The sequence below is a fragment of the Aspergillus pseudoviridinutans genome, assembly GCF_018340605.1.
Source record: "Aspergillus pseudoviridinutans IFM 55266 DNA, scaffold_1, whole genome shotgun sequence".
NCBI lineage: Eukaryota > Fungi > Ascomycota > Eurotiomycetes > Eurotiales > Aspergillaceae > Aspergillus > Aspergillus pseudoviridinutans.
This window is the reverse complement of record NW_025091281.1, coordinates 2,175,422-2,198,613: the sequence shown is the minus strand read 5'-3', so window position 1 is coordinate 2,198,613 and position 23,192 is coordinate 2,175,422. Positions and strand designations below refer to the sequence as shown.

At 51.4% G+C, this 23,192-nt stretch overlaps 8 protein-coding genes across 8 annotated transcripts; 4 read left to right on the top strand and 4 right to left on the bottom strand.

Annotated features, from left to right (window-relative positions):
• Window positions 1-1,654: 1,654 nt before the first annotated feature.
• Window positions 1,655-5,140, bottom strand: Asppvi_000791 (uncharacterized protein; the record flags this gene model as incomplete). Its single annotated transcript, XM_043297097.1, has 1 exon — window positions 1,655-5,140. The coding sequence occupies one exon, from the start codon at window positions 5,138-5,140 to the stop codon at window positions 1,655-1,657; it is 3,486 nt and encodes a 1,161-aa protein (XP_043153032.1).
• A 600-nt stretch (window positions 5,141-5,740) lies between these two features.
• On the bottom strand, window positions 5,741-7,807 carry Asppvi_000790 (MICOS complex subunit MIC60; the record flags this gene model as incomplete). Its single annotated transcript, XM_043297096.1, has 4 exons — window positions 5,741-5,785; window positions 5,851-7,460; window positions 7,519-7,624; window positions 7,694-7,807. 4 exons carry the CDS (start codon window positions 7,805-7,807, stop codon window positions 5,741-5,743), a joined length of 1,875 nt encoding a protein of 624 aa, XP_043153031.1.
• A 910-nt stretch (window positions 7,808-8,717) lies between these two features.
• Asppvi_000789 (Rab family GTPase) lies at window positions 8,718-9,653 on the bottom strand (the record flags this gene model as incomplete). Its single annotated transcript, XM_043297095.1, has 5 exons — window positions 8,718-9,065; window positions 9,136-9,327; window positions 9,400-9,426; window positions 9,487-9,506; window positions 9,584-9,653. The coding sequence occupies 5 exons, from the start codon at window positions 9,651-9,653 to the stop codon at window positions 8,718-8,720; spliced, it is 657 nt and encodes a 218-aa protein (XP_043153030.1).
• A 749-nt stretch (window positions 9,654-10,402) lies between these two features.
• Asppvi_000788 (putative phosphoinositide phosphatase (Sac1)) lies at window positions 10,403-12,643 on the top strand (the record flags this gene model as incomplete). The annotated part of the gene is made up of 3 exons (XM_043297094.1): window positions 10,403-10,610; window positions 10,666-12,401; window positions 12,467-12,643. The coding sequence occupies 3 exons, from the start codon at window positions 10,403-10,405 to the stop codon at window positions 12,641-12,643; spliced, it is 2,121 nt and encodes a 706-aa protein (XP_043153029.1).
• Window positions 12,644-13,236: 593 nt separating this feature from the next.
• Asppvi_000787 (tetrahydrofolate synthase) lies at window positions 13,237-14,965 on the top strand (the record flags this gene model as incomplete). The annotated part of the gene is made up of 3 exons (XM_043297093.1): window positions 13,237-13,254; window positions 13,329-13,460; window positions 13,559-14,965. The coding sequence occupies 3 exons, from the start codon at window positions 13,237-13,239 to the stop codon at window positions 14,963-14,965; spliced, it is 1,557 nt and encodes a 518-aa protein (XP_043153028.1).
• A 656-nt stretch (window positions 14,966-15,621) lies between these two features.
• Window positions 15,622-17,268, top strand: Asppvi_000786 (glycylpeptide N-tetradecanoyltransferase swoF; the record flags this gene model as incomplete). Its single annotated transcript, XM_043297092.1, has 3 exons — window positions 15,622-16,133; window positions 16,219-17,002; window positions 17,071-17,268. The coding sequence occupies 3 exons, from the start codon at window positions 15,622-15,624 to the stop codon at window positions 17,266-17,268; spliced, it is 1,494 nt and encodes a 497-aa protein (XP_043153027.1).
• Window positions 17,269-17,871: 603 nt separating this feature from the next.
• On the top strand, window positions 17,872-19,906 carry Asppvi_000785 (TLD domain-containing protein; the record flags this gene model as incomplete). Its single annotated transcript, XM_043297091.1, has 2 exons — window positions 17,872-17,920; window positions 18,042-19,906. The coding sequence occupies 2 exons, from the start codon at window positions 17,872-17,874 to the stop codon at window positions 19,904-19,906; spliced, it is 1,914 nt and encodes a 637-aa protein (XP_043153026.1).
• Window positions 19,907-20,195: 289 nt separating this feature from the next.
• On the bottom strand, window positions 20,196-22,897 carry Asppvi_000784 (uncharacterized protein; the record flags this gene model as incomplete). Its single annotated transcript, XM_043297090.1, has 2 exons — window positions 20,196-22,512; window positions 22,614-22,897. The coding sequence occupies 2 exons, from the start codon at window positions 22,895-22,897 to the stop codon at window positions 20,196-20,198; spliced, it is 2,601 nt and encodes an 866-aa protein (XP_043153025.1).
• Window positions 22,898-23,192: the final 295 nt, after the last annotated feature.

Here is a 23,192-nt window from a genome sequence, read left to right as displayed (position 1 = left end):
CGTGATGAGCTGGTGCCTTTGGAACTGGGGAGTTTCCAAAGGCGTAAAGACGCGGTCTTAAAATTGGGGAAGAGAACTTTGTCGCTTGGTGGACAAAGTAAGAGAGCTTTTTTTTAATCCCACAAATGAGATAGATCTGAAGGAGAGGAGAGCAGCGGTCAGTACCCTTGCAGAAGAGGTGAGAAACGACCGTAACGGAGGAGGGGAGGGAAAGGTGAGAGATTTTATGGGCGAACGACGAGGCGCGTGCGGTCTTTTTTTTTCGCTCGTTCGGCGGCGATGGTGTTTTAGGGCAAAGGGCACACGCAGCGAAAGTGGGGGAAAGTCGACATGGAGTACCAATACAGGCAGAGACCAAATCAAGGAAATGAAGGAGCAGGGAATCAGACGAAATGCAACTTACCTCGAATGGCAATGGATGGGAGAGAGAAAGAGAGAGAGGGAAAAAAAGCGAACAAGACGAGCGAAAGGAGGAAACGAGGAAAAGTTGGTGATGGAGGAGAAACCGAGAGACACCAACCGAGAAGAGACTGGACTGTGGGGAACACCTCCTCTGACGGCGGTATTTCCGGTGCCCCTCTATGACGAAGCTGAGGCATTTACGGAGTACTCTGCACCTTCGTACTGCTGAAGGTGGCTAATTAATATCAGTCATTCTATTCGTCCTCCCCAATTGACTCATCTTTGCTCTCTTTCAACCCAAAATTGCAGCCTGATTTCAAGTCCTCTTTCCGCTCCTGGACTCCTTCTGATCTGCAGGGGGCATCACATTATTGTGGCTGTATCATTCTGCAGCCTGCATCTACCTGTGCGTGGTGCATGTGCATCATCATATCCCTTAGAATCATCACCATCATCTGCCATCATCCTATGCAGTTCTCTCTGGACTGGATGTTATATTTAGCTCAATAGCTTGACCATGATCCATACCGGAGCTACCACCAAAATATCAATCTATCTCTGTCTCAACGCCTTCTGTGCATATACCTCAATTTATTATACATAGCACTTAGCCTATTGATGTTTTGGATACTGAAGCACAGAGGACATTTTCTTCCATCTCTATAGCTGGTGCCTTACCTAGGAAATGTCAACAGTCTATGTAAATCCACCTCAACACACAAGGGCTTCTACATCGTCACCAAATACACAGGCAATGTTATTTGATTCGCGACCGACTGTAAAGGCCGAAGAGAGTTTCGAAAAACTACGCAAGGCAATTGGGTCGTCTACTTTAAGATAAATACGCATCGGTCTGCTCCAGCCTGAGGCATCTCATCCATCCTGGCTCATCATCACCCACGAATATAGCGTCACGCTCAACCTCATCTCTCAGAACGGGCAACGCTAATTGAACATATGTAGAGGAAGCGAGGATCAAGAAGCTATCATGCAATTAGAGGTACTCTGATTATCAGCAACCTAAAAATAAATATATACGAATATCTGGCAAGCATAGCCCACCAAACACGTATTAAACAGTTCCTTAAATCAAAGAGTAAGCTGCGCCAGGCAAACTGAATCCTCAATAATGGGGTATATGCGCTCTTAACGGAAGAGAAGGAAATAGGAGTCGGTGGCAGATGGCCAACCACTCCAAGTATTACAAAGTATGTAGAAAGACTGAAGAAAAGAGAAGAAGCAGGTGTCCTCATCACAACCACAGCACCCATCGGACGCCGGAAATTGCTCCTCGAAAGACATAGCGAAGGACCTTGAAGGCCATAACAATCAACCACACCCACCACAGCATCCCAACAAGCGCCCATTCAAGCATGACGAAGCCTGTACGGCGGAGCCAGCGCAAACGCCGATGGCGCTTCCGAATGCCCTTATCGAGTTTGTCGCTCAACTGCTTCACCGCAAGCGTACTCGTCGTGTTGAGCTCGACGCTGAGATTTTCGGCGTCGTCTGCCAGGGTTCGGACTCGCGGGGCAAGAGTCTGGTTGACCATGTTTTCCAGCTGTGCCAACTGCGTTTTCAAAGCGGCCGAGGCTTTAGGGAAAACCTCAACAGATCGCTGAAACGAATCATGAGATGTCTCTAATCGCCGGAGCAGTCCCTTAGCCGCCACATCGAATTCACGGAGGCGGATGACCTGAGGCACAGGGCCGTCTGGATAGGCTTTCCGTAGAAAGTCCGGCGGCGGACTGCGTATCGATTCGGCCCGGCGGGTGATTTCCCGCGCTTTGATGCCCGATGTCAGAAGAAGCGCCCTCGTACGCTCGATTTCCCTTCGATCCGGGATACCAGAGTCCATCGAAGTCGAAATGCTGCGGTTGGAGATGCTCCATGCCCTTGACTGGCCTGACGCGCCACCACGCCTGTCTTGAGGACGATCTGCAGCCGAGACCTCTGCTTGTGCAAGCCCCGTTACCGGGGGACGGGTCATACTGAAAGGAACCGATGGATCTCTAATTTGACCTTTCTTGATCTGGCTCCGGACCGCGTGGAAATCGGGCTCAAATCTTCGGCCATCACCAATCTTCTCCGCCAGAACCTGTGCATCCTGCTTCCTTTGTAGCATCAAAGCGCCGGGCCTCTTCGTCTGCGACACTTGCGCATCGTGCAATGGAGCATCCGGGCCCTTCGTTAAAGGACTATCCACTCCGGAAGCTCTATGCTGTTCTTCTTGCTCCGTCCGTCGAGATTGGGTTGCCAAAGCCGCGGCTGATTGCAAAAGACTCTTCGCGCTGCCACGCTCGGATTGCTTGCGAGGAGTTCCATCCGAGAATGTCGGCAGTCGACGTAGGAGGGCCCTGGGCCCGGATCTCTTTTCACCCTTCGCTTCCTCGCCCTCGTCCCATGCACTATCCTCGGAGGGAAGGCTGGTCTCCAATGACGAAGTCCTTGAGTGAGCTGGATCGTCCTTCTTCATTATCAAATCGCCCATTTTTGAAACCTCATTGCCTACAATCTCCGCAATTTTCCCTGGTCCTTTCAAGATCCCGCGTAGCCGCGATTCGGGCTGGAATGATCCTTTACGCGCATGTGTGTTGCTCCGGGTCTTATCAGCTTGATATAATGGCGACACATGATCTGGAATTGGGCTCGGTTCGAGTTTGCCAGCTCGATGTGCGGCATCGGATACATCTTGTTGTAGATTATCGGCAGTATTCGCCGCAGAGATCAACTTGTCCTCCAGGATCTCCCGGACGCGTGGGCGGCTTTTGCTTCGCGCCTGGTTAACAATAATTCCGTGAGCAAGTTGTCGTTTGGATGGCGACGGTGAGCGGCTTGAAGGAGGCGACAAGTTGGACGCAATGCTAGGGAAGTACCCAAGGGGAACAGGTGGAGTGCCAGTAGAAGAAGGATCCTGACGACTTGCGGCGGATGACAACGAGCCGCTTCGCTCGTCCAATTTGGACCACGTCGGATGGATACTCGAGGTCTGAGAGGGCAGCGATCCTGTATTGAGGCCATGTCCTTCATCGGGGGCAGTGGTAGAGGTGTTTACTTGCGAGCTCCGAGCTCGATTAAGTTTTGATGCGGCGGATAGACCTATATTGTCCGCATAATGATACCAGAAGGGTCTTTCACCAGTGGTGGAGACACTCGAAGAGCTGCTTGACCGTAATCCCACTTTGCGCTCCTTGGTACCTATGCCGGTCAGCGAAGTACCTCTGCTGTGGGAACCATGTGCAGGACTGTGATATCTGTGCCGTCGCCTTCCACGATTGACGCTTCTGAACTCAGGTCCCAATGCGGGATGAGCATTGGAGAAAGAAGTATCAGAATCCGCGTGTTGTGCGCTCGCAGACGGCGGCTTGGCCGGCATATGCGTCTGTGCAGAGGTAGGTGGCATGTCACCAGAAGGATGCAACTCTGCTGGGTCCGGAAACAGGAGATTCCCGTCTTTGTCCACCATTTTACTCTTGTTCTGGCCTTCTTCAACCCAGGCGGCATCAGCCAGAAGCTCAGCTGGAGAGACTGTCCAATCGAACCTTGGCCTACGAGCTGCTTTGGTGCTGCTAGTGCGGCTGACTCGCCTTAAGCTGGAAGGAGGAGACGCTGCAAACAGATCTGGATCATCGGGTTCTTCTCGTGGCGGATCCATCTGACCTCGTTCGAACGGTGGCAGCTTTAGACATTCGGAATGCAGGTGACTTGTGTCGCCATACCGAGACTGAACCGAGTTTACCCATTCACGCACCCTAGCGACGTCATACCAACCTTCCGACTCTGGATCGATCGGACGTCTCTCACGGAATCGGACTTTCCGATTCCGAATCGCCTGGAGAGGATTGTAGTCTCGCGACTGAGCAGGGCTACCCCTTGACGCTGATGAGGCGTCTGTAGCATCTTGCGTGCCATGATGTCTCAGTGGCGGAAGCGAAGGGAGCAGACGCAAATAGAGATGGAATAGCTCAAAATGACGCCTGGCTTTATCCGCCCGAGCAAGCGTACTTGTTGAGAATGCCTGAGGCAAGGTCTCTCCTCCAGCAGCATTAGGTAGTAAATCCAGCACGGATGATGGATTCACAGCTGATTCACCAGGGGGTGGCGTGGCCCGATTACTGGTCCCCGCTTGAGTATAATCGCGATGCGTATGAAGAGTCGGATATCCACGGCCGGCGCTCGTAGTCAACGTTGTACTATCAGTATAGGGAACCGACGCTCCAGCTCCTGGAAGGCGAGTCGAGACGGATCGACCGAGGTTATTCCTCCTCCGGGACTCACTCAAGTTCAGAGCCAGATTAACAATCTGAAGTGAATCCCTATCCAAACCTGGCGCAGCCTCATTATTGTCAGTCCTAGCTGGTCGCGGTTCCGACGTTGGAGGTTGCTGTGCGGACGATGGACCAGGCGTTTCTGTTTCTGCGGCCTCGTGAGGACCAGTGACCACCGACGATCCTTCCAGCGACTCCCTATTACGACTCCAGGGAAACCGCGATCTCTTCTTCGGTGTCGCAATATCGCTCTCGGGCGCACCACGCTTCTCGTTGCGATGCGATTCCGAACGCTGCGGCCGATGAGAGCTGGTCCGGATGTTCCTTGACTTGGGTAGAAACGATGAGTCGACGAGAAATGAGCTCGAGCTCGGTGTCCGTCGTTGACTGCGTCTGGCTCTGTCTCCGTCGCGCGAGCTGCTGCCGAGCGTGCTGCCCTCCAGCTCGCCGCTTCCTCGTCCCTCGGTCATTCGTGTGGAGATCCGCCGATAGTAATCGCCATTAGATTCGAGTTAGGCAGCAAGTTTTGATGCCAAATTATCCCTATGTATCAAAATTGATGTAAGCACAGAAAATAGCGATTCAACAGAGTCGCCAGTTTGTTCAAGATCAAAGTCGAGAGAGCGTCCGGGTCACTCCCGCGAAGTAAGAAAGGAGGTGCGTTACGTGGTGGAGAAGTCATGGAATTATTGAGTGAAGATACCGCAAATGCCGACTTCAGTCTCTGCTCAACTCAAGAACATAGCGGCAAGGTAGAATAAAGTGGCATATTTCGCCACAACTTCCAGATTCAAGACATTCGAGTTGACATTTAGTCGATTAGCTATGCGCGTCAACGGCTTGGAAGCTGCACGTATATGTACAAACAGAACAAACATTATTATATAGAGATCCGCGATTCATAATGACGGCGTTCACGAAGGGAACCCTACAACCATGGATTGAAAATCTACACAGAAGAAATATCTAGCATTGAGTCTAACAAACGTAGAGGTGCCACTAAAGGTACAAGGATTCCATAGACTACAGGAACATATATGCGAAACTTAAAGGGATCGCTAGTCTTTTATCTATTCAACTCTCAAGCACTGGAGGCGCGCCTCTGTCTCGATAACCTGCAGAGCACATATGTCAGCTCATCTGTATAAGTAAAAAATGGAATGATAGGCCATTATCTTACCTCTAGAGCCTGTTTTACCTCCAACACCCGACGCACGTCACTCAACCAATCCTTGCTCAGAATCTTGGCCCATCCCTTGAGCGTGTTCATCTCACGAGCAGCATCGTCGAGGTTACCTTCCTCCAACAAATGCTCAGTGCGAAGGAGCACACTTTCAACATCGTCGCTGCCCGCGACGGCGTCTTTCTTGAACATGACCTTGCTCAGGACAAGACTAGCCGCGTGGCTGGCGATGCCAGCATCCTCAGGCAGAAGACTCGCCTTGCGGACTTCATCGGCCACCCGACGGAAGCGCTCAATGATCTGAGACGTTGAAGGTATACCACGCTGATAAGCAGTTGGGTTGATCGATGCAATAGCAGCGTCGACGACCGGGTCACCGCCAGCCAGCTCTTTCACAGCAACAAGTTCACGGACAAAAGGCCGGGGGACGGTAGAGCGCTCGAGGACGGAGCGGACGGCATCCACAGCAACCTGGAGCTGCTGGGTCTTGAGGTTGGTATCGATCACTTCCTTCCAGTCGGTAGTAAGCTTCTCGAGCAGGTTGACATTGGCGGTCAACTCGTTCAGCTTGCTTAGACGACCTTCACGTTCCCGCTCAACCAGATCCTTCACTTCGTGAAGGTACTTGCGGTTAAGCTCGATGGCCTGCTCGACCAGCTCATTCTTGAGGCGCTGCTCAGCCACTTCTTGAGCCCTCTGCAGCTCTGTGTTGACCTTCTCTTGGTAAGCACGGGCGAGTCTCTCGCGCTCAATCTCAAACTCCTCCCGATACTGAGTAGCGTCATGAGCACGTGACTCCTCAAAGCGACGAATAAGCTCTCGTGCAGACTCATCAAAAGTTGCATGGGCTTGCTTGATCTCCTCCTGGGCGGCGTTTCGCGCTTCATTGCGGATGGCGATGATCTTCTCGCCAATAGTTCGAAGCTCCTCCTTGGCCTTGTTCACAGCACCAGAGAACTTGTGCGCGTTCTCATCAGCGCCGATGACAGTAATAATATCGTTGAAAGTCTTGACCAGTTCCTGTACGACCTCTTCATCGCCCTCGCTGACTGTTGCGAATTCAATGGGCGTCACTGCCGGAGCTGCGGGTTTCTTGGGTTCTTCCTGCACCTTTTTCTTATCCTCGGAGCTCTGTTCCTTGGCAGTCGTCTCGGCCTTGACCTTCTCGACAGCGGCGACCTTCTCCTCAGGCTTAGCGGCGCCAGGCTTGAGTTGCGCTTTGTCGCCATTATCGAGTGCGCTCATATGAGGGCCCTTCTGTGACACATCAGCTCCGGATGGCTCCTCTGCAACTTTCCAGGAAAGCCCGCTCTTGCTCGGAATTGTGACCGTCTGGCCCTCATCTTTAGGAGCGCGGTTCTGGTTTCTCAATGTGTTGGGGAAGCGGCGGTAGAAGTCGCGTTCCTCAAAGTACAAAACACAGTCCTCGCCATAAGGAACGTATTCCGTGAAGAAGTCGTGGAAGTTGTCAGACTTGAGCGCCAGAAAGACACCGCCAGCGTAGGCAAATCCAGACGTCAGAATCAAGTAGAGAAGGAATTTTCGAAATCGCCCGGTTTTACGGGCAGGAGCAGGAGGAGGCGGGGGAGGGAGAGGAGCCTCAGCAGCTGCACTAAGTTTAGCACTTGGAACCATCAACAATTTCATTGGACGAGGGAGCCGAACCTGGTGATGGCTTGGGGACAGTCTCTGGAGGAATAGGTGATTCGGACGAAGGAGAGGCGGGGGTAGGTGCACCGGTGACGGGAGGTTTGGCATCAGCAAAGAATCTCTGTATAAGATGCCATTGATATTAGCACGTATTCCCGAATACATCAAGAAGGGTAGGTTGTCGTCATACCTGGCCGGCAAAGCGGTTGCTTGCTCCAGCTTTCGGCAGCCATTGCGCAGCTGTCCGTGAGCGAGCTGGAGACAGGAGCAACTGTCGGCTCTGTGTAAAAGAAGAGCGCAGCATGGCGGGCCGCACAACAGAGGAGGAAGACGCTGAAGGCGGGTTGAGAAGAGGGGGTTGATGTTGGCAAGAGGGAAAACGCGGACCGGAATTGAGATGATGCTTTTACGATCCGCTCCGACAGCCCTGCACAGCCATATCTGAGTGGCTTAGTTTTGGAGGTCGCACCGCCTAAATTCTGCCACCAACTAGGTAGAGAGGTACATACTCTGTGCTATCATGGCCGAAAGAGTGATATATTTTGCGTTTAAACCGGGTGCCTACATCCGGGAGACAATATTTTTTCGTTTCCTATTACTGCTCTGGTAGAGATATACCTTCTCATGGAGCATTGGCTGGCTACAAGCTGCGCGTTTCGCTTTTCGACGTTAATGCGAAATCAAGCACGCAGTGATTAACTCAAGTGTCAATCTTTGAGCAAGGCGTTGAAAGGAGTATTATATAAGCAGAGCATACTGATGTAACCGGGATTGAATAAAGACAAGCGAAGAGTGACAAGTACAAAACCAAACTCAGCCCATCAGAGAATGCAGACGCCGGATTCAAACCAGAAACAGCTAAAGACAAGATAAGGGTGACGTAGCCGAGGTACAGCCCTGTCGCAAAGCATCTAGAGAGCCAAATCCAAATTGACCCTGCCACGATGTGCGGATTCCGCAGCCAAGGATGGCGGTTGATTCCCTGGGATTGAGAAGACAGAGGCAGGAGCGCAAAGTATTGTTCATTCCATCTGAAGCTATTTCTCAGTCACTGAAACACCATTAAAACATATTGCGAGCAAGGCCGGCATCACTTGGTCAAACTTAAGACAGGAAGATGCGGACCTCTCATATCTAGGCACAAGAAGTTGAAGCGGGAAAATAATCTGGAGCTCTGGAAGGGAATTTGAGGAGGATAGTAGAAATTTCGGCGATTAACAGTTGCAAGCTCCGGCGCCCTGCGTGCCTGGTGCTTCCGGTCGCAAGTCAACACCGGGACGAGGAGTGGTGCGCAGATTGCGCGGGCCCGCCTGATCAAGAGGGAGTTTCTTGGCGATTGCGGCGAACAGTTCCTTCACATTTGTCGAAGTCTTCGCAGATGTTTCGAAGAAAAGGAGTCCGGCTTCACGCGCATAGGCCTCGGCATCAGCGGTCGGAATGGCTCTCTTGTCGGGATGCTCCGTAACTAGATCCAGCTTATTACCAGCGAGGGCAATAACAATATTCTCATTCGCCTGTCGCTGCAGCTCCTTCACCCATGACTTTGCCTTGTCCAGCGATGACTGTTTGCAGATTGCCCGAATTAGTTCCTCGAAATAGCCTGATAGCAGAGAAGGTGATTGGGGCGCCTACAGCCTGAGTGATGTCGTAGACAACGACAGCACAGTTCGCATTCCTGTAGTACATTGGAGCCAAGGACTTATATCTTTCCTGACCAGCGGTATCCCATATCTCGAACTTGACCGTTGTGCTTTCGTCCAGCGAAATGGTCTGTGTCAGGAAGGCAGCGCCGATCGTCGACTCTCGGTAGTCATCAAATTGATCCTATGATATCCGTTAAAATCTAGGCTGGCTCTATGAACCAACAGGCACCAGGAGAAGAAGGCCAAAGCTCACTTTGACAAATCTTAGCACTAATGAACTCTGGAGGGTAAGATGTCAGCGACCGACAGAACACCAATAGCGGCTACAAAGAGCTCTAACCTTTCCAACAGCAGATTCACCTAGTAATAAAACACACAGACGTCAGTAATTTAACTCAAAACAAATGCAGCGAGAGAGAATGAGAGGGTAAGCTAACCAAGCAAGACAAGCTTGAACTGGGCGAATCTAGCACCGGGACGGGTTCCTGCTGGCGCTCTGGAGGCCATAATGACTGATTTGGAAGAAGCACTGTCTCAAGATGTATCTTAGAATTCAAGCGCCGAGATCTCTAAGGGTGAAAGTGGTATAAGAATGAGGCAAGAACGCTCTGAGGGATGGTTTGAGAGTGATGAAGGCGGGATCGGAGTACCGGGGAGGTTTGATGGCGGGCCTGCTGGTAAGGTAAGGTTACTAGGTAGTCCTGTCTGTAGCAGTCTGGTAGAACCAGATGACGAAGGGGGTTCAGCCACAACTGACTTTTAAGGGCCTAAGGCAACTGAATAACCTGCGGGGCGGTGTGGCGCTCCCAGAAATGTTTAAGTCCTACGTAGCAGTAATAATAATACAAGTTGCGACCGCAGGTTTTCGCGGTAGGTAGAGAGACACTAGTAAGTTACCTACCTCTCTTGCGTCTTGCCTAGGTACCTCAGGTTCCAGGGTGGGCCTTATCATTGGGATGGACGGAGCACACGGTACCTTACTTTATCAACCACATGCTGGCATTACCTAGTACTATCTAGTCCTCAACGATAGTTCCCTTTCTCGCTGGGAAAATCATCTCCAGCCTTCTTCCTTCAGTCTCTCCTTCTCTTGTTTGATTAATATTTTCCTTTCTAAAATATTTACGCACTATGCGTTGATATTCATTTCGTTCCCTTTTCCTAAATTCGTGCTATCGCAACCATCTGTCCGTTTAGATTTGACCGATCCATATCCTCTCAATTCTCAACCCCCTCAACAGTGGGAGACATCGACAATGGCTCCTTCTGTGCTTCCCTTTCGCGACATCAACCTGCACGCCTCTCCTTCTCATTATGCATTCACTTCTCCATCATCACCTAATGCCCAGACGCTCGTTGTCGACCGTCCAACCGGCGACCTGCGACTTGCAGATGGTACCCTGTCCGGCGCGAAACGCATATCTAGCATCGCTGGTATCTTGGGTATGATCAAGCTCAAACTGGGTAGGTTAAAATGTCAACTACGTCCTATCTTCAGTTGCCATGCTGACTGTCGCAGACAAATACATTATAGTCATAACGAAGGCCCAGCCCATGGGCCGACTTCGCGGACACATGGTATACAAGGTCGCCGCCACCGAGTTCTTGCCCCTCCGTGAGCGTCCGTTGCACGATCATGATGAGGACACCTACTTGGCTCTGTTGAAAGAATTGCTCCGAACTGGACCGATGTATTTCTCGTATGCATTGGATCTTACCAACAGCTTCCAGCGTCAATCTCAGAGTGATCCCAGCCTTCCGATGTGGAAGCGCGCTGACGATCGGTTTTTCTGGAATCGTTTCATTCAATCGGACTTGATAGATTTCAGTCTGGGGGCACATGATGCGGCCGGTATGCGCTACGGCCCTCAACCCGGAGCCGACCCCTTCATCCTGCCGGTGATATTTGGAATGCTACGTATTACGCCGGCCAGGGTCAAGTCAACCTCATTTACATTTGCCCTTATCACCAGAAGGTCTAGGCATCGGGGTGGGACCAGATACTTCTCGCGCGGCATAGACGAGCACGGCCACGTTTCGAACTACAATGAGACAGAACAGATCGTGATCCTTAACGATGCGGCGGGAGGGCTCTCTGGGTTTGCGCCAGGACAGTCTATGGCCAAGGATAAATCCGGTGGTTCGGGCCAAGATCTCCAGGTCATGTCCTTCGTGCAAACACGAGGAAGTGTCCCCGTATACTGGGCCGAGGTCAACAATCTCAAGTACACGCCGAAGCTTCAGGTTCGTGGAGTGGAGACAGCTGTTGATGCTGCACGCAAACATTTCTCGGAGCAAATCAGAATTTACGGCGAGAATTATATGGTCAATCTTGTTAACCAAAAAGGCAGGGAGGAGCGTGTGAAGAAGGCCTATGAGCAGCTGGTACGCATATTGGTGTCTTCGTCAATCGAGGACACCGAGGCCGACGAAAACACTTCCGAGAAAGTCCATGTGGTAGAGCCCAACCAGAGGCAAAAAGAACTGGACCGCCTCCATTACATTTATTTCGATTTCCACAATGAGACTAAGGGCCTGAGATGGCGTCGTGCTGAGCTTCTTATGGAACGTCTTGTCGATGGACTCACACGAGGCGGATACTTCCGCGGTGTCGAGGATCCCGGTGTTTCTGGCGGATTGTTAGAAATTCGGTCCCTCCAGTCAAGCGTTGTCCGGACCAATTGCATGGACTGCCTTGACCGGACGAATGTGGTACAGAGTATGCTTGGGCGGTGGGCTGTGTCGCGGCAGCTCATGGACGCAGGGGTCCTTCGTCCAGGCGAAGCAGCTAATGACGATCGGGAGTTTGAGAACCTGTTTCGTAACATTTGGGCTGATAATGCGGACGTTGTCTCCAAAGCCTATTCCGGCACAGGAGCTCTCAAGACGGACTTCACGCGCACCGGTAAAAGAACCCGGGCTGGAATGGTGCAGGATCTATGTAATTCCATCACCCGCTATATCCGGAACAACTTCCTGGACGGCCCCAGACAAGATGGGTTTGATGTGTTCTTGGGCACCTATCTGCCTCCTGATTCCGCTCTTGGCAACATTCAGCTCTTCGTTGACCGCAGGCCGCTGATCATCCAGTCAATCCCCTACATCCTTGCCGCGGGCCTATTCATGATCTTTGTTTCCATTTTCACGAGGCGGTTGCCGGACTCTGCCGTCTGGCCTATTCGCATATTCGTCTTTTTCTGGATTGTTGTTTCGGCTTGGTGCGCACGCTTCATCTTCGTGCACGGCATGCTCTATGTAAGTTTGCTCTTTACACCATTTAATTGGCATGGTCATTTGTCACTAACGTTCTGGTTACGTAGGTCAACTGGCCAAAACTGAATACTCCTACGGCTGGATCCGAAGGCTACCAAGATGCACTCATCAAAGCACGTTCCGACCCGATCGTTGGACAATTTCTTCCCGCGAGGAGGCACCAAAGAGGTTACAGCAATGCTCGCCTGGTTTTCTTGGAAGAAGGTAAAACCAGGATTGAATGATTCGTTCCCTGTTCCCTACAATGGCCGCCTTTTTCACTATTCATTATAATAGCGCATGTCTATTGCATATGCTCCTCTGTAGTTATACGCTAGACAGCGGTGTGTGATTTTCTTCTGTTTCAAATATTTTATTACTTCTGATTATTCTCATTTCACCATTCGATTCATGGTTCGAAGCTTCTCCTTCAGCCAGATGTATTCACATTTGGGCTGCCTTGCGTGCATATTTCATTCTAGTCCTCCTTTAGGGTCCTTCTGGTGGCCCATATGCTCAGATAGAATTAAACGGGGTCTACACTCCAGACTCATTCTTCGCCCATATATGAAAGAGACGATTAGAATAGATTTGAACGACCCCACGTGATGCTGTTGATAAGGAAATCTCCCGATCTCCGAGTGTCGGAGTGTCGGAGGTTCGCGGTCTTGCAGTGCTACAGTACGAAAAAGATCAATCACATAATCTCCTCGTACCTCTTTACTTCCCCCGCCTTTCAGGAGGGCTTTTTATATCCAGCTCTGATGCGACGCTTCTAATGTTCTCCTTCCCATTCAGAAGTAATCAGCTGCGCTTTTTGTCCTGCTCATCATCCGCAATGGCTCGAAACTATGATGTAAGTAACGCTCTGGCGGTCATTTTGTCCATGACCCTCCATCATTGATCCAATAATGCTGATTTCAGGACTAGGCTGCCATCTCAGCGCTGAATTTGCTGCAGAGCAACTTCGCCGCCATTCAGCAGGTGAATAAAGACAGGAAAAACATGAATTTACGGTCCATTCCGGAGACTGTCGAATGGCTCCGACGCATCGGGTACAAGGTGCGTTCTTCCCATATTTGATATTATATTGGCGGTTCCTTGCCCACCTAAAATACATATGGCCATGTACTGATGAACCCTCTATCAAATCTGTGCAGCCTTCTGATTTGGACCGACTGAATCTCGTTCACATCGCGGGCACGAAAGGCAAAGGCTCAACTTCAGCTTTTGTGTCCTCTATCCTTTCCCAATATACTGTCTCACAATCACCCGAGTTGGAAAGCTCTTCCCGAAAAATTACCAAGGTCGGGTTGTATACCTCCCCTCATTTGCGATTTGCTCGCGAGCGCATCAAAATCGACAATGCCCCGCTTTCCGAGGAAAAGTTCGCTCAATACTTTTTCGAGGTATGGGACCGCTTGGAGGAGGCTGCTCGAGTGGCCGGGGAGGACCCTTCAGATCCACGGACGAAACCTCAATACTTTCGTTATTTGACACTGATGGCGTTCCATACGTATATCAGCGAAGGTGTGGATGCCGCAGTGATCGAGTGTGGAATTGGCGGGGAGTACGACTGCACAAACGTGATTGAACGGCCTGTTGTAACTGCCATTACAAGCCTCGGAATTGACCATACCGCTTTGCTGGGAAACACAGTGGAGGAGATAGCTTGGCATAAGGGTGGAATTATCAAGCCAGGCGTGAAGGCTTTCAGTTCACCTCAACCCGCCAGTGCTGAGGAAGTACTACACAAACGTGCGCAGGAGAAAGGAACGCAGCTGCAGATTGTGTCTCGCCACCCTGAACTCAATAGCGGCAGTGAGCTCAAGCTTGGCCTTGCCGGCGACTTTCAATATACAAACGCGTCGTTGGCTGTAGCTACTGCCGCCGAGTTCGTTACCAGATTAGGACTTGAAGATATCCCCTCGGACATTATGGAGAGGCCTCTACCACCCAAGTTTCGCAAGGGATTGGAATCGGCTCGATTGGGCGGCCGATGCGAGACTAGACGTGAGAAAGACATCACATGGTACATCGATGGCGGTCATACATTGGAGAGCATCAAACTGGCTGGCCAATGGTTCGCTTCCCAGATTCAGATCAATTCGTCATCGAGCGCGGCAGCTGAGAAGAAGCTGCGGCTTTTGATCTTCAACCAACAAACTCGCGACAGTAATGCTCTCGCCCAAGCGCTTCATGAAACCCTCTCCGGTGCTCTAGGGTCGGAGAGCCCATTTACGCATGCGATTTTCTGCACGAACGTGACATACAAGGACGCCGGGTACCGACCGGACCTCGTAAGCATGAACACGAACGCATCTGATGTGGAAAGGTTGCAGGTGCAAAACGGCCTCGCTGAGAAATGGAATTCCATCGACCCCAAGGCGGAAGTTAAGGTCTTTGGTACTATCGAGCAAGCTGTTGACTTTGCTCGGGAGCTTGCGAGACAGGAGAAAGACCGCGTAGGCCATGATGAAGCCCCTGTCATGACTTTTGTCACTGGCAGCTTACACCTGGTCGGAGGTTTCCTTGACGTTATCGAGACCAAACCTGGTCCACAATAAGGCCACAGTCGTATCTCATTACACTACTCAAGATCCGCATCTTTTCTGCCTGCCAAAAGGTTTTCAACAACGCGAAGATACCCATATGAAATTTTTTTCTTTGGTCTCATATACAATCATACTCTTCTGGCTAGGAGGCGTTCGACCGGTTTTCAACAAGACCTCTCCTTCTAAATCGTGCCCATAGTGGATATTTTAGCCCATTATTTGAAATAGACATGAACAATGCATAGAGACGTGCTGCAATATGAGTTTTCCTCCTCTGTAGCCGAGTAAACTCGAGGAGGACTTACACTGGTGTCATACATTTCTTTCCCGAGGTCCATTCGGAGGATAAGAGGCACATGGAGAACTAAAAGTAGATCATAGGAGGCTGTAAGACCATAAAAAGGGCTAATATTTGCCTTGAAGAGGATACGTGTCACCTAGAATCGAATTGGTATTGGTTAGCATCTGATTTTACCCCTGTGCTTGTGGTTAATCTAAATGCGACTCGAGTAAATATTATTATTGTGGTCCCCCGCGAAACGCCTCCCACCATTAGTATCTTAAGATAGTGACGTGGGGCCATCGCTGAAAACCTTCCCGCAATTCGTTTTGTGGTTTCGCTCCCCCGAATTTCAACCACCCCATCCTCTCTCCACACGCCAGAGGTCATGTCCGACTCTAAAGATCGCAAGGGCAAGGCCCCCGAGGCCCAGTCCACCGACAAGAAGTCCAAGCATGAGAAAGACGGCGCGATGAAAATAACCCCTCAGATGGCGGAGTCGCTGTTGGAGAACAACCCCGCTCTCAGGAACGAGCTGGCCGGCATGGACAAAGAGAAAGCGGCGGAGGCAATGCGCAAAATGAACATTGCCGAACTGCTGACGGGTTTGTCGGTTTCCGGAAAGAATCAGAAGGATATGGCTTCCTACAAGTTCTGGCAGACGCAGCCTGTGCCCCGATTCGATGAGACCAGTACCGATACTGGGGGCCCCATCAAGATCATCGATCCTGAAAAGGTCTCGAAGGAACCGGATGCTCTGATTGAAGGGTTTGAATGGGCGACACTCGACCTGACGAACGAGACTGAGCTGCAGGAATTGTGGGATTTGTTGACCTATCACTACGTGGAGGATGACAATGCCATGTTCCGGTTCAGATATTCGCAGTCGTTCCTACACTGGTGGGTGCACAATGTGGCCGAGGGATCTATTCCTACCGGCGTGTAAGGATGTGGATTATTTGAGTGCTGACAATCTTGACTGTAGGGCTCTTATGTCGCCTGGCTGGAAAAAGGAATGGCACGTCGGTGTTCGCGCTACCAAGTCGCGCAAACTGGTGGCGTCCATTTGCGGTGTCCCGACAGAGATCAGTGTGCGCAATCAAAAACTCAAGGTCGTTGAGATCAATTTCCTGTGCATCCACAAGAAGCTCCGCTCGAAGCGCTTGACACCTGTTCTTATCAAAGAAATTACCCGTCGTTGCTACCTCAATGGCATTTACCAAGCCATCTACACTGCGGGTGTGGTGCTCCCCACTCCTGTCAGCTCGTGCCGCTACTACCACCGCCCTTTGGACTGGTTGAAGCTTTACGAAGTCGGCTTCTCGCCTCTCCCTGCCGGATCCACCAAGGCGCGCCAGATCACCAAGAATCACCTTCCCAGCACTACCTCTACCCCAGGTCTTCGCCCCATGGAACCCAAGGACATCGAAGCCGTGCATGATCTTTTGCTGCGATACTCGTCGAGGTTTGCGCTGAACCAGGCCTTTACACGGGAGGAAGTCGACCATTGGCTCCTGCACAAGCCGGAGACTGTGAAAGAGCAGGTTGTCTGGGCATACGTGGCAGAGGACCCCGAAACGCACAAGATCACCGACTTCTTCTCTTTCTACAACCTCGAATCTACTGTCATTCAGAACCCCAAGCACGACAATGTGCGTGCTGCTTACCTGTATTACTATGCAACCGAAACAGCCTTCACCAATGACATGAAGGCTCTCAAGCAGCGTCTGCTGATGCTGATGAATGACGCGCTGATCCTGGCAAAGAAGGTAACTATACAGAGTCCACTGCCGTTTCTTTCGGTTCGACTTGCTGAAGCTGACACTATCTTTGATAGGCGCACTTTGATGTGTTCAACGCACTCACACTTCACGATAACCCTCTGTTCCTCGAGCAACTCAAATTTGGAGCCGGCGATGGCCAGCTTCACTTTTACCTCTACAACTATCGCACCGCCCCTGTTCCTGGAGGAGTTAACGAAAAGAACCTGCCGGATGAGAAGCGAATGGGAGGTGTCGGCATTGTTATGCTGTAAACTCCTTCTCACGGCATGGATCATACCTCTTTGATGATCGCATCTTATACCTATTTCTCGCTGTGAATTAAATTTGAGTGTGGAAAATATTATTAAAACTGCTTCTCATGGTAACGCTATCTTTAATCATACCTGTGAGTAAATGATGTTCGAATGTAGATCTTTTCATGGCAACGACGATGCCTGGGGCAGCGACCTGTCATGTAGTGGAGTGCCCCAGGCGCCAAGGCAGCCCCATTATTAACCGTTTCTGTGACGTCGTCATCACATGGAAGGTCCAGACTCTCTGGTGCTTTCTTCGCATCAACACAGCTTATTGTTCATCCAGCCGATTAGTCCGGTGGAATATGTCTGGTTCTCCAGATATGGATAACTATGAATAATCTTGTCTTGGCCATCGAATCTGCGGCCTGAAGCTGAGTGTCATCGTAAACTCCCATTCCTCTTTAAGTACTCCGCATTCCACCACGTCCGGCAGCCATTCTATCACTTGTCGACTTCGTCGATGAGGTTTGAATCGATAGAGCGAGTGTATGCACTGCGATCTGCATTGAAGGCCGCTAGATTGTGAGATATATCCTTTGTTCTCTCTGCCTGCTCAAAATGGGTATCGGCCAGTCGACCGAACATCTGGGCCACACAGGCACCCCAGGTTAGTGTTGACCATCACTGTCTTCCCCACTACACCGGCTCCTAGCAACATACACTTTTTTTTCACGCAGTTGGCACGAGAACAATGTCAGGTCTGCGAAGCTAATCTAATGCGAAAACAGAACACTTGAGCCATGTGCTGGCTGAGCGCTTCGCGACCAAATGTTTCACTCCGCTGGAGCTCACTCACTTCAAAGATAACTTCTTTTCTCGCGCAATAGATCAAGGGGGCATGAAGTACTGGAACGAGAAGATCCTTTCGGATTTCCTTGGTATTCCGGACAGTAGCGATTCCCATTGTCCGCTTGATGCTGGACCGGTGATATTTCGGATGGTTTCGTACTTGGGCGCATTTCCCTTTCAGAATACATTGGCTCCAAGTGTTCTTACCTTCGAGGCCATGGTAAAGGTTGCAGTCTTGCTAACAGAACGGTATGGAAAAGTTCTACGACGAGCGCGCAAGGACCGCATCAAGCTTTTGTTCGGAAGCCTCGCTGATGTTGGGAGGCGTGATCTCGGTGCGTCTCCAGTACGTAAGGAGGCAGACGAATCTTCCGGAGCCAAATCGCGTGTAACAGGCTTCGAGGTTGATGCGCCTGCCAACGATGACTATGAGGGTGAGGATGAGGATGATGATGATCTCGCCCTGGCGGCCTTAGAATCGTTGGATGCTATTGACGTGTTCAAGCACGACTCTCGCATCGATAAGAAGGTCTATGAAGCTCGAATATCAGTCGCTACATTCCGTCGTCTTCTTATACTCTTGATCGTCATTGCACCTTTGAAGCCTTTGGAGCCAGTGACGACGTATACCTCAGACCTGAACGAGGCCCGAATGGAGAGCGTTCGAAAAGAGGCTGATAGCATTTTGGCTGCCTTCAGTATTGAAGACTCCAATGGTGGTATCAGTTACCGATCATTTGCAAACATTACTTTGACCGCTTTACCATATCTCTTCGATCCATTGACGCCCCTTTTCGAACATCTTCTGTTCAGCAAGAACCTGGACATGACCAAAAAGAGTGGATCTGACGCAACAGTAACGGACACAATTGAAAAGCCATCAGATAATGCACCATCCTCTCCGTCGACAATTATGCTTCCCGGCAGTTTTGAATCGACTATCCTCAAGTCGAGTGTTTTATCTCATCTTTCATTCTTCCTCACTTCTCCTACGTCGAACGTCAACCTACTTCGGGGCAACATGCGCCTGCATCCTGTTTTCTCAACAGCTGCGCACGGTTCATCATTGACCTCTTTCTCTCACAACGTTCTCACATGGCACGCTGGTACACTACTCCTCCTCGAGGGTGCTGTATCTGAGTCATCCGAACATGGAGAGGGCGTGGTTACGCTGGGAGCGTACCTTCCGCAGCCCTGGAAATCTGCACCATTGTCTCATTCTTCAACGAAGCCTTCCGACTCTTCAGCCTTGCCCTGTCTCTTTGAGCTTTCGCCAAAGCACCAGCTCCTGCAAGGGAATCCTTCACCCTCCGTGCAAAAGCCCAACGCCCCCATAGCATACTTTTCCAGCAGTACGGGCATAGCGATTGGATGCCAGATTCCACCTCCATCTCGAAGCCAACAGCTGAAACCTGCGCCTCTTGGTGCAGGCAGCTTGACCATTGACGCAAGTCTCGAATCTGCAACTTTCTCTGTCTCGTCCATCGGCCACAATGGCGTTTTCCTTCCCCCAGCTACTACATCACTGTCGGAACAAACTGTTAGAAAGCAGATAGACATCTACACCCTGGAAATATGGGGATTGGTCCCTGAGCCTTCGGACGCATCCTCATCAGAGCCGAGGCAGAGTGCGGTCGAATTACAGCGAGCGAAGTGGGAATTTGAAGCTCGTGAGGCTGAACGGAGACGAAGCCTAAATCTGAAAGCCGGAGCCGGGGATTCTGCAATGGAGGGCGCGAGGTGGCTTCTGGAGACTGCTGGGTTGATTGGTGATAGGCGTGAGCATAGGGGTGGAAGTATTTGATACCTAGTTCCGAGGCACTGATTTTTGTGCCTCAAGTCACCATGTTTCTATCGGGTTGCAGGCAACGAATGAAATGCGGATACTCAGACGTGCCCAAGTTTGATCTTTGTCGGCATGATCCAAGATCTATACCGAGTCGTTGGGTTTGGAAAGTTTACTTGAAGAGTTCCCATGCTATGGACAAAGCACTGATTCTGTCTTTCATGAACTCTGGCGCTACAGAGGTACGACAAACAAGATATATAATACATGACTTATGCGAGCTGAATACTCGCCATAAACCTCAATTTCATACTCTAACGGGCGTGAGACCAGTCGGGGGCCCATAAAAGTCCTTCAACTCCTCCTCTTCGTCTTCTTCCTCGACAGGCCCATTGATGTTCTCGATTTCCGATTCCTCGTCCGCAGCGTTGCTCTTTAGGAACCGACTGCGCGCACCTGAATTTGCGGCAGGAGCCGGAGTTCCACTTTTCCTTGTGTCTTCAGGCTCTTGTTCATCCTTGTTCTCGCGCGGTAGACGGAAGGCGAGGAATCCCTCGGGAGCACGTTCTGCACGGTCCATAACTTCATTCATGTACTTGCGCACCTCCTCTTGTGGCTTGACCACCCGCGCCAGAGGCTCTAGGAACTTCGGGTTGGCGCTGTAGATACGAATCGTGACGGGCTGGTAGAATTCCTTAAGATTCGACCTGTTTGCGTCTTCCTTTGACTCCTTGGATTTGTTGGAGTCTGGTTTGCTGGGAGTTTCTGCCTGAGCCTTCTGATTGCCTTTATCGTCTGGCCCTTTGGCCGAGTCAGTTGCGTTCGGCTTGGTGTCAGTAGCGCTCGTAGCGGAATCCTGATTGCTAGAAGATTGGGGCTTGTCCTTCTCCTTAGCGGCCTCGTCGGACTTGTCATTCTCTTTCTTGTCCTTCTCTTTGCCCTCCCCGCCTTCCGCTCCCTTGTCTTTGTTCTTGTCCGCTTTCTTCGACTTGGAGGTGGACTTGCCCTTGGCTCGGGATGTGGTCGTCACGGAAGCATCTTCTATGGGGAACGGTGTGTCGGGTTCCACCTTACGGATGAGTAAGAAGGACGCTAGAACTGTGTTTCCTCCAGGAAGCCATTCTAAAATAGAGTACTCCGGAAACAAATACCGGTCTCCTGAACCTGCGTGGCCCGAAGTGCTACTTCCGTAGGGAGTCAATGGTGAGGTAAACTCAAAGACAACCGACTTGTAGCCCACCCTAGGAGGAGGCGGGGGAGGAGCGGGCCGATAGTAGGCAGGAGAGCCGTGTTGCTGTGGGCGCGACTGAATTGAAGGAGACTGGCCTTGGAATGGCGGATACTGCGCACCTGGACGCGGTGCTGGAGTGTGATTGGGAGGGGGCTGAGTCATTTGTCGTCCTGCAGGAGTCGAGTTTGGCTGGTGAGGAGTAGAAGCTGCGCCTGGAGGGGGTGGCGGGACTACCGCCATACTAGGACTAGATACTCCACCAGGCGGCGGTCGAGTTGTCGCAGTCGTTCCCGGCTCCTGTTTGACCTGAGGAGCAGCATTGGACTTCTGAGCAGTGGGCGTCTGAGGTTGCTTGGTTGGAGTTTGGCTGGAATTCTGAGCTGCAGACTTCGTCACTGGCGAGGGCTTGGGAATTTGAACTTCCACTCTTGGCACCGGCTGCGGCTGCGGCTGCGGTTTAGCTTGAGATTGTGATTGCGGCCGATGTTGGGGGTTCGAGCCTGGCTGGGCCTGCGATGGGCCTTGCTGTTGACTCGGCTGCTCTGACTGCGATTGCTGGGAGTTCTGCAGCGGAGGAGGCTGATGCTGTCGCTGTAGAACTCCTTGCTGAGCAGGTTGCGGCGTCTGGCGCGGTGTCGGCGACTGAGCACTGCCTGGAGCCTGCCCTTGTTGCTGTTGTTGCTGTCGCTGTTGCTGTTGCTCTCTCGCACGAATGATCGCATTCAGTTCATCAATATGAGCCTGAAACGCTCGGAGCTGTTCCTGAGACGCTTTGCTGCTAGCAACCACTCTCATCAGCGCCTTGAGATCGGGGTCTGAAGCAGCTCGGGTTGCAAGCATCTGAATGACTGGGTCCGGACTGGGCTTTGGAGGTTGAGGGGGCTGTGCATGTTGAGTCGCAGGCGGGCGCTGGGCTGACTGAGGGGTATAGGGGGGACGAGGAGCATTGTGAGGAGGTGGATGACTCGGTGTTCTGGCGGGATGTGGAGGCGGATGTTGGCTGCCCTGGGGGTAACCCGGTTGCGGTGAAGCCGAGTGGGCGGGCGAGTAATGAGCAGGCTGGCGTGACTGCTGAGATGGTGGCGGATGAGGATAGGAATGGTACTGCTGGAAGTTGTTGGGATGGCCATAGTGAACCATCGGCCGTTGGGGGGGAGTGTATTGAATCGGTGGCGGCGCGTTAGGATCTTTGACGGTGTACAGCATAGCATCGAAAAGGTGAGGTCCAATGGCGATGTTGCAAGGTCCAACTTTCAGCATGGATTCTTTGGGAGGATTTTTGCCTTCAATCTGCTCTCTTTTGGACTTCTTGGGTTTGGTGTAGTATCGCTCTAGAATGCCGTCGCTGAGCCATTTCTTCTTCGATCGTTCCAGAGAGGCGAGAAGGACAGCACTGTGGGAGACAAAGGAACCGCGTCAGTTCAAGTACGTACTCAAGTAGATGAAAGCACAAAATGAAGGGCATTGCACTCGATGAAACCCGGAAGAACGCACCTCTCAGCGATTGACTGATACTCTTTGGACGAAAGGTCGGCGGGTTGCGGCGCGGATAGCGTGGGGAGAGCCTCTCCATCCTTGATCTTCGTCGGCAGGGGCTTCTCGATGACCTCCGGTTCAGGTGGAGGAGGTTGAGGAGTGGGAGCAACACTCGGTGTTGAGCCTTTTTTCTTAGAAGAAGAGCCCTGTTGAGCCTGAGATTGAGGTGCGGCTTCAGATTGACGTCTTTTCGCGGAGGGCTCGCGACGGTCGCGGGTGGAGAGTTTGCGCTTTTCAGCCATGCTGAGCAATATCACACGGGGCTGTTGATGGAAAATCCTCGCTAGAGGAGATCAAAAGCATCTCCAACGGCTCTGTGAGTGACTGGAGGGTAAGAGACGAAAGAAGCGAGGGTGAGTTGCGGAGAAGAAGAAAAAGGAACGCGGAGGATTCACGGGCGATGAAATCACGCCGCTTTTCTAAGATTAATGCTATGCTGGATGTCACTACTCCATCATTCTGGGACGGACTCTTTCTCTCTTCCTACAGCTGCTTCCAACCGACACTTAGATTCAAATATGATCATCTATCTGTCCT